Here is an 18,751-nt window from a genome sequence, read left to right on the forward strand (position 1 = left end):
GAGACCACAGATTGTTGAATATGCCTTAAGTCAAGAATGAGAGGAAAGGAATTTGGTAAAACACAGAACGCTTTACGATCCTGAAAGGGGTCAGTACATTGGAGTCCGGTATCATTATTCTGTTGGCTAAAAAGGTGACGGCAGAGAACAAATTAACGTTGTTTTGCCAGGAATATTTGTGACATAGTTCATCGTTTCATGTTGTTTTTTGAACAACAGTAGAGGCAATGTCAGTATTATTGCTCAAACCAAACTCAGACAATTGCTAAAAGCAACCTAGTTCTACAGAAATACAGAGAAATACTGTTCTACTATTTCCACTAGCAGAAAAGTGGGATTTTCAGCAGATACACATTATGTGATCAAATCTGAAAGATCACAATAACTACCTTGTACTTAAACTATAAATAACTTTCTGTTGGCAGATTTTAACATTCCAATGACCACACTCCTTATCTAGAAAAGAACTTTTTTAAAACAATAAAATGCTTTTGGAAGTAATTATGAAGGAAAAGGAGCTATGAATTGTGAAGGATTTGAGAGCTACTGAAAGTTATACTAATAACCAGAACTTTCAGTTTCCTTGGCTTTCTAAGGACAGCCTGAAAAAATAGATACAGGAATAAACTACACAGTGACCATGAGAAGTGAGTGACTGGATTTTTTTCTCACCTGGACTTTTTGTATAATGAGGAGGTAAGGAAGAATTTTTCTGAAGGACAGGAATAAAGATGATGTAGGTAATGCAGAACTCACAAAACCCTCAATGTATTAACATTCCTTGGGGCAGGCTGGGAAATGCTTGTACAGAGGGCTAATTCCTGCACAGATACAGGTATCAGGCCATCGCAAGGTCTTTATTTTGAAAAGTGCCTGGGTACAGTTTTCAGAAATTGAACTACTACTAGACAAGAAACCTGATGTTCTGCCTGTGTTTCGACATGTAGAAATGTTAGTTAATACATGTGTTGAATTAACACAAATTATGTTCAAACATGAATAGAAATTAGAATAAAGAAAAAAAACCAAACCACCAAGAGAAATGAGATCTATGGAAATTCATGAGCTGATGAGAAGAGACTTTCTTCTTGCAAATGAGCATATATAATACAAACATACCCTAAGAGTATTAAAGAACAAAATATGCACCCAAGCTATATCTGACTTTTCTATGTGATGTAACGGTCTCTATGTACAATAACAAATCTGCAGTTCAGCATTTCAAAGGGAATGGGAACAATAGATGTGGAGTTCACTAAAAACATTTTAGCAGATAATACATTTTCAAATAAGAACAGAGCCCACAGCAGCTCTGAGTGGACCCAAGCAGGACCTGAGTGGCATTTCCACTGTGAAGGCCTTCATTACTTTAATATCAACCCTAACAAGAAATCTAATAGGAAGAAGGACATCCTGGCCTCTGAGACCTACCTATAGTCTCCCTGGGCTGAACAGGATATCCTAATCCTAATATGGATCTCTATCATGCAACAAAGCCCACGAACCCTTCTCACTTCCAAAACAGTGTTGAGCCACATCTCCTTCATAATGCCAACTGTTATTCCACATGCTTTGGTTGAGAAAAATTGCAGTCGAATTCCCATTCTGAAGTCCCTCACTTCCTTCACCCTGACCCTCAAAACATCACAACCACCTTGTCCAACTCCAAGAAAGAGTGCGGAGCTACAGCTCTGTCCTGAACCCAGCCCTCATCCTTCGTCTTCCAGACAAGCAAGACTGCAGTGATAATAACCCTAACCATAATCTTAGTCCTACCCAACTGAAAAGCATACTGATCCTTTCAATCTCCAGAAGAGTGCTGGGAATGAGCTCTGAGCTCTGCATGACACTAATGCAACTTTCACTCTGAAGATTCACATTTCCCTATTTGTTAAGTATATCCTAGCCTTTTATCCACTAATTAAATGAATTGGGTTTTTTAGTCATGAGGGACAGACACAACCACCCAAACTATTTGACAGAATCAAGACTTTTACGTTTTAACGAGAAACTGCATGTTTCCTGTTTGAAGTGGAAATATAAGTATGTAATTTGGGAATATGTGAAATTTTAAATGAAAGGATAAGGTAGAAGTAGATGGCAAATGTGAAGCTGTAATTAAATTTTCAAGTAAAACAGTTTTTTAAGGGGTGTGAGGAAAGAATATTTAAAAAACCAAGTGTTAAAGGAGAAGGAACTCAGTGCCCCGCTGTGTGTACAGTAATGGAACTATAGTTTTGTTTGAGAGATTCCCCTTTTTCTCTTCAAAGAAAGGTCTTCCTTAAACTCTCCAGGAGTCTGTTACAGCCTTCTCTGAACCTGTGGCCTCAGTTTCTGATTCTAATACACGAAAAGGAGACATATAAACAACACGATTCAAATTCCCCAAAATCTTCATATGGGTCTCTGTAATATTAATGAGACTGGCTCAGCTGCTCCAGTTCAAGCTTTTGTCTCATTTATTCACTGCAATGTGCCCTCTGGCTGTACTGAAATGTGGGGGGATTGCTCTTGCCTCAAGGCAGTTTGCACAGTGCAGAGAACTGTACTGCCTTATGGAAGTGTCCTTTAGGGCCCTGAGTTTGAAAGGAGCCCTTCACTCACAGTCCAGTGCTGTGGCCTGGATACGTGCCCTGCACTTGGGCCAGAGGAAGAGGTCAGAAAAGTCTGGCTTTCTTTGCATGTGTATGTGGTGTCCAGGGTGTGTGAATGCATAGACTGTCCTTGGGAAATGATGGTGTTGCACAGGACAGGATCTGACAGGGACAGATTTTCTCATACTGTGCCTAGAATAGGAAAGTGAGTTTCCAGATCCAGTCAGTCTCCACTGGCTCCATCTAGAGCATCGTCACATAAACAGCTGGAATTATATGTAATGCAGAGGCCTGACCCGAAAGTTCAGGACTGAGAGCTTCAAATGGATTTTATACAGGTCATCTGCAGCTCCTCATCAATAATCCTTAGTTATTATCACAAGTGAAAGGTTTCATTATCCTAACACAAATCAAGCTTTAAACATATATATATTCACACACAATGCTTTTCTGTGATAGAGCTGTTAAGTGCTTAAAAGGAAGAATTAGTACCATTTTGCAGATGGAGTAACTATGGCTAACAGAGGGGAAGTAACTTGCCTGAAGCAACATAGAAGGTCAAAAGAACAGAAAGGGGAATAAAATGCAGGAATTCCAGGTCCTCACTCAGTCCATTAACAAGCTGAAAGTTTTTATATAGTCCAAATCCTGCTGTATGTAACTGCTGCATTTAAAAGCAGAGAGGAAAGCTGACTAGGAATAAGCCACAATGGTTTCACCATGAAAGCTGAAGAAATCTCTAGGTGCTGAATAAGTGACTTGTTACAAATGTACCTGAAACACACAACTATTTCTGCCAGAAATTTTGAGGAGATTGGTTATAATTATCCTTTTGTGTAATTTCACTGATTGCAACCTCTTAATGAAACAGAAGAACAGCTGTGCTTTTTTTTGCTTTTTTTTTTTTTTTTTTTTTTTAAATTTAGCAGCTTTGCTTCATGCCTAAAGGAGATAAGGTGTCTGGGTTATATTGTGGCTTTACCTTGTAAAGTAGCTTGTAGCTTGGAGGTCTGAGTCCTGAGGACGGAGGTTATCATACACATACTTCAGATCCTGAATGCTGTTTAGCTCAGGTAATCCTGCATGCAGCATCTTAAAGTAAAGAAATATCATTAGTCCACTAACTATTAAGAAGAAATTTAAATGAAACAGGGCTAAGTGGGAAAAGAAATGTTTCACACCAAAAGGACTTTTTGTAGAACACAAAGTTTTGCTCATCTGAAAAGTGGTTCTGATGCTAGAACAATGCCTGGAACATTAAAATTAATATTTTGCATTGTAAACCTTCACATGGAGGTGCTGGAAAGAGGCATGGGTCAAAATAATTGGTCCATTTTAGCTATTTATTTTCTCTTCAGATATCACAATCTCAATGTGTGCATTGCTAAGCTTTCTTCATAGCCTTTTAATGGTGATATAGGGAAAGCAACCAAACTGAGCCCTCTGAACAATAGTTAACGATGTTTCTGTTATGCTAGGCCTAATCCAGTTTAGCACAACATCACCTTCTTGTTTGCAACTACTGATTCCACCATCACTGCTCCGGACTCCTCCTGCAAGGGGATCATAGATTCACTCCCTTCACAGTAAAGGGAGGAGGAAGGTTCCTTTAGAGGTTGATTCATAGCAGAAGCCCTGACTTGGGCGTGTAGAAGTGTAGAAGTGTATCACTCTTCATGGATGTGGGACAAATCTCTTCTAGTTAGTTGGCCAAGTTAGGCTCAAAAGGCAAATAATACAAATATTCCTCTTGCAAAGTAACACAACAGGTAGAGTAGACAACTGAGTCTGCAGTTGTCCCATACAGCTCCCTCCAGGCATTTTAAAATGTCAAGAACAAAAATAACTTTGAGTCACTTCAAAAGCTACTGATTTTTCTCAACAATCACAGTAAGTTGGAAGCAATGCTTTGTGTGTAATGGAGAAAAAAAAAAAATCAGTCCTTCACATGGCTTGGAAGGAAATATATCTGAATTTGAAGTCACTGCTGTACATTCTTTATTGATATTTACGTCTAGCTGAGACAGAAAGACCCACCGAGTTTTGCGGCTAACAGGAAAGAAGAAAGGAAGCACTGCTTTTATTTTAAGGTTCGGTTGAGAGATTAATAGCTTAAGGAGAAAAGAGATGGCAGGGTATTTTCCTTATTCCTTCAAACCTTCTCAATATTTTAAAGTTAAGTTTCAATATTTTTTGTATTTTTTTTTTTGGCATTCTGAGGAAAATCTTGCTTTGTACCTGACCCAATCTATACTACCCCGGACAGTTAGATTGCTGTCTCACAGACTTCTGGCTAGCAAGGAGCAGAGAAAATGAGAAAGCTCAATGAGGTGAATTTAAGTGAGTTGGAAGCAGAGACAACAACAACATTCAGCACTTAAGGACACACAATGCTATTTACCTATATGCCTTCAACCCAGTTCTAAAAGATGATAACAATTCCTGTCCCCTTTAAAAAAAAAACAACAAATAAAAGAGTTGCTGCATAGTCAAATTAAGCTTCTTGCCCTGCATTAGAAAAGGGAGCAATGCCAGATATGACCATAATCTGGATGATCTCTAGTGCAACCGAAAAACAGGAATTTTTTTAGGTTCTCGGCACTGCAGAAGGTGGGAAACCATTTGCTGAAGCAAAAAAAAAAGGTCTTTCGCCGGGCACTGCCTACACAGTACTTTGCTGGCTGCGAGGGGGTCTTAGAGGCTTATTATAGTGTTTTATCCCTTTTGCTCCATATAGCATATCTTTCATGTGTTCAGACCCCTGATGGAGGAGGCTTCTGAAAACTGTGGCTAGTGATACTAGATGCTAATTAGACAAGACATGGAACAACTGTTCATAAAACAACTACAGGTCGCCTAGGGCAACTCAAATGTTACTAGATGCCTAAGTTTAAGTGCCTGCACTGCTCCCCTTGTTCAGCCACACTTATGTCTTGACCTACCACTTGGTTATCCCATGCCTTCTGACTCACTGAGTGAAGGTGCCCGTGCTCTCCTTGGGCCTGGATTCGGAGCTGGTGTGTGAGGCACAGCCTTCCAGCCCATGAAAAATGAAGAGTCCTGGCATGTACTTTCTGTGTATTAGACCTCCAAAACAGGGGTGTTTCCTGATCCTCTTTTCCCAAATGGTGTTTTTAAGTTATAGAAGGGTAAAATGACTTGCATGGGGACACAGGATTCTTGAGCCTTAGATCTGTCCTGTCTAGGTACTGTCTCCTGTTTTATACTACTAGATTGACCTGTTTCATGCCACAACAGAAGCAAGTGGGTCAATCACTTGTTGTCTAGGTTCACCTCAAAGCCCCTTTTAATATTTTTCTGCCTGGAAAAATCTTTATAACAGCAATAGATTTTGCATTTTTTTAAACTAATCAAAAGCTGTTTGTGTCCTGTGATCACCTTCTTTATGATAGTTCACATCAATCCTTTAATGAGAGCAAAGCTGATGAACTACAGGCATTTATGCAGCTGAATTCTGCCAGCGGACTCTTGGGTCTCCCACAGATGTTTCTGCTTTTAAAGGTGATGGAAACTTCATGGATTATTTCTTACTCCCAGTAGCAAATGTCAGTACAGCTCTAGAAGCATGCTGCTCACCACCAAGAAAAAGCATCAAGTCCCAAACTGGGCCAAAACCTCCAAGTTATTCTTCATATTCATGGTTTGCTAGAAACTACTAACATCCAAAGCACAGTTTACTACTCCTGTGAAGTACTGTACTTTTTAAAGATAGCCTTATTGTTTAGATTTTTTAACCATATTTTATAAACAGCATCTCAGAAAACAGGATGTGGGAGGGGAAGAAAAGATAAATGATGCAGATTTCCAGATAGTGAGAGACATCTTAGCCTGTCACTGATACAAATAGGCAGTGGTTAGTTTATCTTGCCCCTTCATGATCTGGTATTTTGCATGGAAATGAATTTGGAGTAGAACTTCTTCACAGTCTATTTACTTTTCTAGAAATGACCCATGAAACTAAAACATTTTGATACTTACAGTTTCCAACCAACAACCCATTTCAAGTGCAGGACCAGACTCACCCTTCCAAACATCACTAGCAAAAACGAGGTGTTCGCAAACTTGTCTTGTTTGTTTAATTTCCTTTTGATATGAAGTGTTCATCAATTGGTTGTGAGTATGCTGCGTTATTTTTCAGTTATGAAATCCAACACAATTAAATGAACTGCAGCCCATTGACAAATGTTAAAACACATCTGTATGCTGACTTTCAGCTCAGCACTATTATGTCTCCTTAAAGATCAGCAGAAACACAAGAAGATGCAGCATGTCCTGAATATAGACAAACCTGAGCTACATCCAGGCAGTGAGAGCTAGTTATTTCAGAGCTCCTGCTGAGAACATTTTCCTAACGTGCTTTCTCTGTTATCCCAGAGTAATCTAACATCATTATCTCTGCTGATTACAGAAAAAGGGACTGCACTGGGGACAAGGAGGTGGGCAGACATAGTTATATTTGCAGCATGTGGTTTTAGGCAACCTGTTCAGAAATGCAGAGATTACTGCTGTGGATGAGGGAGCGTGGATGCTCCTGAGTTTTCCAGAGGATCTTTAACTTAGTATCTCCTAAAACTGCATTCTGCACTGCTTTCAGTGGAAAATTATGCTTTATGATGGGAATGCAGTTTTGCTGCACCTTTGTGTGGCTACTTAGAAGTAGGGTTAAGAGATCTGGGGCTATCCTTCCTGCTCTGTATTGGGAAATCACTCACTGTACCGCTGCATGAGAATCCGTGAACAAGACAGAAACAGGATGAGTAAATTCTTGCCTTTTCTCCCCTCCCCATTGCAGAAGTTGGAGATAATAGAGGAGTAATTACAGAGCAACTTCTTGGCTGTACCCCAGCCTCAGCAGGGGTTCTGTTCATACGGTTGTGTAGGATTTTTCGTGCCCAGACAAGTCACCTAGGTTTTGCATGGGGCCCTGGACATAAGTTTTAGATTAATATCTTAGCCAAACAACTTAGCAAATATTAGTTAATTTAATATTCTCATTCTACCTGTGATTGGGGAAAATCATTAACCTTTCACACACAAGTAGAAGCATAAAGCAGCTATGGAATCTGTAAGAGCACATGAATCAGTAGGAATACTTAAGGGATAAAAACTCCAAGAGGTCTTAAAATCCTATACAGAAGTATTTTTAAACCTGTGCTAATATGGGTACTGCTCTTTCTTTCCTGTGTTTCCTGTCCTAAGAAGGGAGTGTGGAAATCTGAAAAAAAAAACAAAACCCAACATTCTAATGGCATCACTGTTAGCTGCAGTGCTGCTAGGTACTGTCACATCACCCACTCTGTGAAATGTTTAGTTTATTTTGTCTTGCTGGAGTCATGAACAGGATTGGTAAATGATTGTTAGATGACCTAGAAAAAAGGCTGAGTTAAATTTCTGAATGTGAAGCTCACACCCGGCTTCCTTTGCAGTTTTCTGCTATTTTGTAGAGCGTAATGCACTAAAAAAAGGAAATAATCAAGCACCTTAACTTTTGTTTTCTCAGAAATTAGTACTGAAGTGGATATGTTTTTTTGGTTTGGGTTTTTTTTTGGTGTCCCCCCCAACCCCCACCCTGAAGTGCACTAACATTTCCTGCAGTGCGGCTGATACCTCTTGAAATCACAGTGCTACAGCAGAGAAGTGGTAAAAGGGAAAAGGACACCAGAGGAAACTGATTTTTTGGTTTCATCCTCAAGCTTCTTACCATCTCCAGCAGTTTCAACAGTAACTGGCTGTGTTTCCTGACTATATTATAAGCTTGACAACAAAGCTCCACAAACTCTTGAAAACGCTGTGGGTTTTTTCCGCCTTCTGTAATGAAATACTCCATCTCTGATGTGAAGATGAAGGGAGCTCGGTCCCTTGAAAAGAGAACAATTACATGAGAAAGTTCACCAAACATATCAAATCATTCAAGACAGTTAATATTAGTAACTCATTATTCACATTTGTTTTTCCAGTATTACCTTCCTCATTATTTCATCTCTCCCTTCCTCAATGTGGACAGCTCTATTGCTCTGCCTGGTGTCACTGACTAGTTGGGGCAGAGACAGATCTCACAGTAAGAGGTTCCTAGTGAGAAAGCTAACAACTGAACAAGTTCGGAGCTTACATGTTTTTTTCTGGCTCTTCTTTACTTTTCTTTTTAAACTCTCGTTGCTTTAATTTCTTGACTCCAGCCTGAAAGTGAATCTGGAAACAAGTTCTCTCCTGGTATTGAAATATTTAAAAGTTGTTGTCAAAGAGGATGGGATATAAATGTCAACTCCTCACTAGGCAAGAAGTGAATATAAGAAAAAAACTACAACTCCACAATCCAACAATAAAAAAATACAACATTTGATGCTATCATTAAATATACACCATTCTAAAGGGATGTTTCTGACCCAAGATACAACAGAATAAACCTTGTTTACTGTACAGTTACTCTGTATTCACCCTAGAGTAAATGAGCTGCAGAATCTGACACCATGTCTTGCCTTTTTTTCTTACCACTAGCATAGTTTGTGGCTATGGCATGCTATTGCGGAAGAAAACAGATCAGCCAGGCTTCTGCTAACAATACTATCATTTGATAGTTTCAGAAAGGCCTGATATACTGCATCCTTGCACAGAAAAAAACTACTGCAGTGATTTACTCATCACAACTGTGTATACAGAGGCATGTAAACAGATTAGAGGGCTATATTACAAGGAAATATACACAGCGTATTAACCCTTAATTCAAAATGAACTTGAGTAAACTAAATATTCTTGGGAAGCCTGATGGCAGAAACAAATTTGAGCATCTCTTTTTCTTGCTGAGACCTCAAACACGGGCTGAGTCTGAACCCACTCTGCTTGCTGATTCATTCATTAATGAGACAGAGAAGCTTTCCTAGGAGTTTTCCTCATACTCCTGTAAAAATGTCTGCCTTCTATTATCATAGAAAGAAAGTCAAGTTGCTGTGAAATTCTAGGCTGCAGCTGGGAGTCCTAGTCACAAGAAGTGTTCAGGTGGCCTTCCCTTTCTTATGTCTGGAAATTCTTCCTGAAGATAACTTTGAAAGCAGACCTCCTATGGGTGTCGTTCACCTCAAAGCAGCCCTGTCCATTAAGGTTTGGGGTTTTTTTAATATATTATTCAGTTTCCGCTAGGTAGTACTAGGAATGCTGAAGGTCCACGATAGTTGTTCTTATTCTTTCTTCCCACACTTTTCTGTATTATGCAAGATGTGAGTTCACAGTGTGACAGTTATGTTGCAGTACGACTGTTACATAGTTATTGCGTGTAGCTCTCAGAGAATTACAAACCTGTGTCTATTACTGATATCACAGAGCAAGATTTTCCTAGAATATTCAGTCATCCATTCATTATCTTTTAGTTTATCTTTTGTTTAGCAGTGGTATTTAAAATAAACACTAACCATTAAATAAATTGATGCAATTAGGGTCACAGAAATCAATGTGTGGAAGCCAATAAGACAGAGAGATAGAGCCAGAAAATTAGCAACTTTAACATTTTCACTTATCTGTGGACAGAAGTCCAATTTAAATCCTGATTTAAAAGGATTTTACCATCTTGAGAATGTTTAAAAAACATCTGTTTCTTTTCTCTATTTACATTTTTAGGCTAAAACATTCCAAGTCAAAACTACTGCTATAAAGATCCCATGTGATGTATTATGTTCAAAAGTCATATTTGATTACTGATGTCCAGCTGCATCAAATACACAATTACACTATGAAAACATAGCCCTTTCTGAGCTAGTCAAAGTCTCCCACATTATGCTACTTGAGCTGAAAACAGACACTGCAATCAGAAATTACTGGAAGAAATACGCTGTTTAACATCGTTGGGTTGGGCTGTGGGCCAACTTGCACATAATGCTATGGCTGCAACACAAGTCAATTTGCTTACTGTTGTTGCTAAGGATCCATTTGAACATATAACTGATATTTTAGTAATTATATTATTTATAGATTAATTTTACTTGTACGATTATTTTAAGCAGTTTTGCAAGGTTCTTAAATTTCTCAGTATCTTTTAAGGCTGTCGTCTAAGTTGGTAGGCCTGTCCTCCCTTGTTAACCTCCAAAATATGATGTAGAAATTTGCCTTCCCTGGTTTTGCTCAAGGTCTTGTGATATCAGAGCCTGTCCTGCAAGGTAACCCCTGCAATCAGTCAAATGCTAAAACTCCATCCCTGCATGCATCTAAGAAAGCCGGCTGCTCATAAAGGGAACATTTTGCAATCGAAATTTAAAAAACACATAAAACCAATTTAGTATGGGAGGCAAGACCCACTAGAAGGAACAACCCAGTCATTTCTCACAATAATATTAAAAAGCAAAGTTTCAGTGGGAGGAGACGCTTACTCACTGAAAAGTACATTAAGGATTCTGAAAAACCAATTGACAAGGCTGAATGTCTGCGTATAGATGCAAAATGTTCCTTGCTGCTTTCACAAACTCCTTTGGAATACAAAAACATAGAAGAGGATAGTCTAAAAATTACTCTGGCAAAATTGCAAACAGCCAAGTCAAGTTACTGTCCATCATGCATGGGAAAATTTACATCAGCAAACAACAGAGGTTGTTTTAGCCTACATAAGAAAAAAAAGCAGTGCGTGCCCCGGTGTAGCATGAGCATTCTAATTTATCACACATGCGTGCGCAAATGAACCTCACCCCCATGCACAGCCTGTATTTCTATATATAAACCAATACATCTCTAACTGACAGCCTTCTTTGTGGCACATAGCTAAGATCATATTACCTGACGGCATTTTTTCAGGAGATATGCAATGCATCCAAAGGCCTGGCAATAACAGCTATGAAAGACATCACTCATTTAGACATAAATCTATTACATAGCTTGACCACATGAAGTTACCTAAAAGATATAAACTTGAAATACTTCCTACCCCAAAATATACCCTCAAGGTCACAGCTAAGCCCTATAATACTTTACATCTGTAGGACATTCATAGACCAATGACTGTGTTACAGCCAGTGGGACAAGAGCCCCTTAGCCTAAAATCTGTATCTATTACAACTTGCTGCTTCCATCAAATTAATGAAATGACTGGCATCAGTCTAACAAAACCGGTATGATGAAGGATATTCAAGTAAAAGCCTTTTACTGTATCTCTGTAGAAGACCAAAGGCCTTTTTTTTCTCTTTATGGTGTGCTAAAGGAATAGAGAATTGAAGCATTCTTGAATGACCTCTACTGTATAAAGTTAATGTTGGGCACCATAATTTCTAGGAAAAAAAAAGCCTCATTGAGAGAACTGGTGTGGCTTGAGATAGACCAAAGATATACAGCCAATAAGCCTCCCCAAATCATTAAAGCTACCTTATCAGAGCTTGCTCACTCTTTTTTTACTCCCTTTTTTTTTTTTTATTTTTTCCCCTAAAGTCCTACAGGAGATTAATGAGCCCTTTGGTTTTTATAACAGAAATCAGTCAAAAAGGCAATACCCCCATTTATGACAGAGTCTAATTACAGTCTCGGACCTTAAAGACTTATACTTTGGCTGTGACAAAAGAGTTTACTGAAGTCATTCAATGAGAAGCAAGGCTAGTTTTATGGTATTTTTATTATTTTTCTTGTGTACTGCTTTTAGAGATTTAAGATTTTCATGGGAATGTGTTTTACAGTTCCTCTGGAGATTAAGAATATTTGGATGATATGTCATGAGAGGGATGAAAGAAAGGAAACCTCAAGCAACTGAAGAGATCATCATGCAAAAACAAACTTTGTCTGGGGTGATGGGAACATTTACTGGGATTTCACTTTATGCTGGAAATATGCTGCCTTCCAAGAAGACCAGTGAGATCATCAGGATTTGTTATGAAATACTAGATGTAAACTGATTAAACTGATTAACAAAGCTTGTAAGGTCAACAATGGTTTTAGTTTTTCCTACTATGAATCTCACGGTACAAAACATTTAAGAATGATACACTGACTTCCTTTTACATTAAATAGAAAAAGCATATGAGATAGATAATCAAAAACAAATGACCTTTACTCTGATACAATCTAAACTTCCTAATAGTGCAGTTATGGAAAAGTTCAAGTCACACACAGTAACACAATCTCAAAACAGTTGTAGTCCAAGTTGTCATAGGGACATTGGGGACAGTGCATGAGACACCATACAGAACTGTTTGCAATTTAAAAATCAGCTGCTCAGTAGCATATGCCCCCATATATTCCCTGACAGCTTTAAAACCATTTCGGCTGAGTCAAGAGTGACAGAGTATTCAGCATGACTATGTGGAATTTAGATGTATCCAGTAAAATAGGAAAAGCTTTTAGGGAGTGTTTGAATGCTGACATCCTTTGCTCTGCAGCAAAAACCAAAAGCTTATTGAAGAACATGCTCACAATAAATAAATGAACATGAGCACTTATTTCTCTAAGCCAAATGAAAATACCTAATCAGAGTAATCACATATATTTGTAGACAGAGAAAAGACCATGAGCAAATGCATTCCTTTAATATATTAAAGAGTGAAACAGTGAACAACTTCACAATACAATTTGTCTCAAGCAAGCACATAAAGAGTCATAAAAAAATATGTCTGGAAAGGAGACCACAAGAGATACTCTATCTTTCTGCTTACCAGGACAAGTTCAACCATAAACATGCTTCTGAGATGCTTATTTAGCCTATTCTCAAAGATTTTTAGTGACAGAGTTCTTCTCCAACCTCCTTTTCAAATTTCTATTCCAGTATCTCCCCTCACAGTTTTTTTTCCGTCATGCTTAATCTAACCTTGCTGTGCTTTCATCCTATTAATTCTTGTCCTTTCCTAAGGGAACATGAAGATTCCGTCTTCTTTAACAGCAGCCTTAAATGTATTTGCAGACTGCTATTATGTCTTTCCTCAATCTTCTGTAGACAATTGTTTCAACCTTTTCTCATAAGTCTTTTTTTTTTCAGATGTCTGATAATTTTAATTGCTTTTCTCTGGACTCCTTGTAATCTCTCTGGATTTCTTATCCACATCTTTGTAAATGTAAAATGTTGAAAATATTCCAGCTGAAGTTTTACCAGTGTCACATGAAGCTAAAGGATTACTTCGCATTTCATGCTTTCCAATTTAATATTCTATCATCAATTCATATTCAACTTGTCTCTAGCATAACTCTCAGATCCCTTTCTGAAACACTATCTATCACTGCAAATCCCAACTTTCATCACACTCAAAAACTCTTATAATAGGCCTCTACTAAAAAATGAACATTCTCTTGTCCCATCATACTGGTTACTAACGAAAATATTGAAAGATATCTGTCCCAACACAATCCTGTTATAGGATATGACAGTCTCTTCAGCAAGCATAAAATCTAAATAATGTAAATATATTTTAAGTGACCTCCTAACAGAGCAGTAATTCTGAGCTTTGTATAAAATATAAATACTTCACTTGCTGGACTTGACAGCAGTTTTTCCATTGACTTCAATGTCAGTTGTTACCACTTGCATTTCACTGGCTTGTATTGCAAATCTATGTTCAGGTTTGTTTAGAAAACTTTTCTGTTTTCTATTTCTTTTAGTGAAGAAATCTTGCTAACTGTTTCACAGATAAATGTCTGCTCCTGAAAAGTGTGTAAACAGCTTCTTGCTAAGACTTTATTCTGCAAATCTCCCAGACCTGATGCATATCCATCCATGTCTAAATAAAATGTCAGTCTAAATTTCAATTGCCAAATAGTAACTACAATGCTATAAAGAGGACTAGAAGAGAAGTGAATTAACAAATTTGAAACAGAGTTCCAAAAAAAGCAACCACCAACCCAGAATGTATTTATCCTGAGGGATTTAGTCTCAATTGTATTTTTAATAACTTTTATTTCCAGTAACAGACAGATGGAGAGTTGCTTGCCCAAACAGGGAAGTTGTGACTAAGCTTCAAGGCAAAAAGAACATATATAGGAAGTGGAAGTAAGGACTGGCTACAAAGGAGAAATATAGAAACTTTGCCTGGGTGTGCAGAAATGGTGTTAGGAAAACCAAAGTCCAACTGGAGTTAAAACTGGTGGTGGGCATGAAGTGTGAGAGGTTCTACTAATACACCGTTAGTAAAAGGGTGAACAAAGAAAATGTGGAGCTGCTGGCAATTGATTTAGTGGCATGGGAGCACAGGCAAGGCTGAGGTATTCATTGCCTTCTTTGCATCAGCCTTCACTGACAAAGCCCCTCAGGTGGTAGGCAGTGAGCTGAGCATGAGCCAGTGGTGGGCCAAATATGAGCTCTGGAATTGATGAGGGCTAACAGCATCCTGGGCTGAATTCATGGCAGAGCAGCAAGTAGATGCCCTTTACTTAGCACTTGTTACTCCATATCCTGCCGAAGCAAGAAAGGTGTTGCTAAACTGGAGTGAGTTCAGCATAGAGTCACCAAGATATTTGGGGGCTACAGCACTTGCCTACAAGGAAAGGCTGTTTACCCAGGGTATGAGAAGGTTTTCAGGAGATCAAATAGCAATCTTCTAATATCTATAGGAGGTTATGGAACAAATGGATCCAGGTAAGAATAAGAGAGAAAATTGAAACAGCTGAGGTTTTGACTGGGTCATCCACTATGAGGATAATTAAATTTTGAAACAGGTTGCCTGGAAAGGTTATCCTGGGAGATTTACAAGATTCAGCTGGACATAGTACTGGGTAAACTGGTCTGAATTTAGTGTTGACCTTATTCCCTTAATACTTCCACAAATAGATTCCTGAATGCCCTGAGCATCCTTGGGTCAGGTAAACTACATGGCCTGGACATTCAAAACATGCATCTAATAATTTTGACCTACATTCTTCAAGCAAATGACCAGAATTCAAGTTTATACCAGATAACATGGTTTTAGCTCTATTTTCTGCCAATTCTGCTCTTTTTTGAGATACTTATTGCATAAAAACTTTTCTAACCAGAAATTTTAAATCTAATTTCCGACTACAGTTTTAGCCACATTATTTTTGCATTAGCATCTATCTTTAGTGGCAGAAATATCAAACTAGAAAGAGTGTCCTGAATTCTTTAGGTAACTGAGGAAAGTTCTTAAACCATTATGGTCTGATTTATTCATTTAGTTCTTCTTATGTGTATACTAACTTTGCTATTATCATTATTTTTCACTATCACAGCTTTAATGTTAGCTTTCCAGTAAAATAACTGTGTTACACATACCTGCTATTTTGATCAGTAGTGAAAGAAATATTTCACACATTGGGCTGGCCTATTCTGAAAGATTTATTTGTTTCTGTCAGTAATTGAATTGGTTACACCGTGATTTAATCATGCTTAATGGATATGGTAGAAAACAAGCTATAATCCTTGCCTAAACTGATGGCTATGATTCATCATTCTGTTAACATCTAGTTTCCCATGTACACTGAGCCATAGTAAATGTTTATTTGTGCCCCTTTGCCTGTGCAAAGTGCAAGGGAATGTGACTTAACTAAAACCCCTTTCATTGTGGGCCAATTGAAGTTAGTTTGTAAATCATGGAGATTTGATTACACCTGGTCCCATAGGATTACTATGCTAAGTGACAGTATAGCTAACACAAATGTTTACAGCTGAGGTTAGGCACGGTTACAGTTCTTGGTGTAGACCTAGTATTTGCAGTGTACATCGCTACAGGGATTCATCTGGAACCTCACCTTGCAATAAGAAAACTGGCAATAGACTCGTGATAGAAAAGCAGAAATTAGTTCAAGGCATCTCTTGATGGTTTTCACTATGGCTGCATTGCCCCAGTCTCTGCTGTGATCACTAGTTATTCTGCAGTCTGACCGCAGAATTGATTCACTTCTGTCACAGAATTTCAACCACTTTGTACAGTCAGCTGCTTGTATATTTTGGATGAATCCAAAAAAGATCCTCCCTGAAAGAAGATGGACTCTGCTTTAAGAACATACACTTCTTCAATAGTTTAAACTTTGTCCTGGTGCAACCATATGCACCTTATATTGACTGCTTAAAAAGCACTACTGTGTCCAGCTCAGGCACCTTCTGAGCTGAGTTAGGATCCTATATTCATAGACATATATAAAGCAGCCTGCACTCAAAGTCACCAGCAACCAGACTGCATAACAATGTCAAGATGCATTTAAATCCTTTATATACTTCACGTTCAATACCTATACGTGAAAGTGCTCAGTACAGCATTCCTGATGCCTTATACCATTTTCTAAGACTATCAAATTTTCCAGGTTTGTTAGGAGTTTATTACTAACCCTATAGATAAAACCCTTGAGAGTTAATTCACGAGGAGATTGAAGCAATTCCTCTTGTTAACCAAGATGGTTGGACAAGTGCTTTTTGTGTTCTGACTGACCCTCAATCTGAAAAAAGATTTTAAAACTCAGACCTAGAAGTTGCCTTAAAATAAGTAGAACACGTGGGCTTATATCCCATACCTTCCAAATATTCAGCTAACAGGTCTTTTCAGCATGAGATGGCTATCTGGAAAACACAGTGGTAGATTGTTGCAGGAGTTTCGTATATCACCAGGCAAAATAGAGAAATAAACCAGTAATGAAGTTGAATTGCACAGAAATTCCTTAGGGCAGGTGATGAAATCCTACAGGAATTAAATACATCAGTGTGCTTTCCAGTTAAGGATGAAGGGCAAAGGTCTAGTGTGCAGAACAAGCAGAAAAAAAGATACCAAGACCAAGCAAAGCAGATTAATTTAAAAGTGCTTGATGTATACTTGACTGTGTGTGAGAACAGCTCCCCCTGAAAATAAAAAGGTACATATATTTTGATACATATCGAAAGCTTTTGGAGAAAGAGATGATAGAAGAAAATGTTTCTGATGGGAACAGGAAAGAGAAAATGCATGTCTCTATAAGCAGTTATACTTTTAAAAGGATAACAAATAAAATAATATAATCAAAATGGACAGTGAACATGTCTTTTTCCCCTTTTATTTCCGTTTATTATTAAACTTCCTGTCTCTAGAGTTGCAATCAAAAAAAAAAGTAATCACTGGGTGACTAATAGAAAGAGAAGGAAGGAAGGGGAGAGGGCAGGAAGAAATCTCTGAAGCAGGGAGTTGATACGGAGTCACTTAACTCATGTGCAGTAAATCTCCCAAAGCAGAGGGAATTCCATTGGTGGCTCTGAAGGCATCAATTTCTCTAGCCCAGATAACCGTTAACTAGAATACATGATAATTCCTTCAAGAAAGCGGCTGTTCTTGAAAGTAGGAATGTGGTTTATGCCATGCTTGAATTGAATGAAAAGCCAAGAAGGATACTGAGAGTTGTGGCAGATGAGAACTGGGTTCCAGGGCACTCAATTCAGCGGAAGAGCAGCGTACTTGGATGAACAATACTGGATAGGGTCAAATCCGTAAAGAGACTGTATGGGAAAAACAGTGCCTCCCTTAACTGCCTGGGTACTTTGAAAAGAATAACCAAAAAAATTAAGGATGCAAAGTGGACAGTGAACATAATTTACTCTGATTTCAAAAAAGCTTTAGATGAGTGCCCTCCACAAGAGGATATTACTGAAAATAAATCACAAAAGATATCCAGCCTCGATAACTAGAGAAACCATCAAAAGTGCAACAATAAACACCTACTCTCCAAGGCAGACAAAGATAACAGAAATGCAACTGACCCTCACAACTGCAAGTTGTGCTGCTCATATGTTCTCAGACTTGACTCATGCTTTTGCTATTTAATTTGGGGCAATTAGAGACACCTGACATTCAGAAGTAATGGACTTCTTCCCTCATAAATTCAAGCTCATTTAGGCCTTGCCACCTTGGAGGTGACATTGTTTTATCTTTAGGCATATTTCACCTTTCAGTCTTTATGCAAAGACTTATGTGTATGACTATCTTTAAACATCTGTATAGTCTTATGAAGATCTTTGGGGCTACTAAGGTGCTTTAAGTCATGAAATTAAAACTTTCCACATTTTGAGTCAGAGATTTTTGGAGGGTGGCATAAAGGAAGTGCTGAAAGTGGGTGGTGGCAAAGAAGTAGGAGTTAGCAGTTCATATAAACAATAACTCCAGACCGACCATGTCAGAAAAATAAATTTAAACTGCAGAAAATGAATTAATAAATAAGCATACTGAAAATTCCTAATGATATCTTTCAACAGGTAATAGAGGTTAGTCCAATAGTTT

General features: G+C 38.2%; 1 protein-coding gene across 2 annotated transcripts in view; it reads right to left on the reverse strand.

The window, feature by feature from the left end:
• Positions 1-18,751, reverse strand: part of PIK3C2G (phosphatidylinositol-4-phosphate 3-kinase catalytic subunit type 2 gamma) — a 226,893-nt gene that overhangs the window by 48,583 nt on the left and 159,559 nt on the right. For both annotated transcript variants that reach the window (XM_075114763.1, XM_075114773.1), the window contains 2 exons: positions 8,317-8,473; positions 3,577-3,686 (listed from right to left, as the gene is read on the reverse strand). In XM_075114763.1, coding sequence (XP_074970864.1) covers positions 3,577-3,686; positions 8,317-8,473 — 267 coding nt within the window. The remainder of the gene's footprint in view (positions 1-3,576; positions 3,687-8,316; positions 8,474-18,751) is intronic.

Source organism: Phalacrocorax aristotelis, chromosome 1 (genome assembly GCF_949628215.1).
Source record: "Phalacrocorax aristotelis chromosome 1, bGulAri2.1, whole genome shotgun sequence".
In the NCBI taxonomy this organism is placed as follows: Eukaryota; Metazoa; Chordata; class Aves; order Suliformes; family Phalacrocoracidae; genus Phalacrocorax; species Phalacrocorax aristotelis.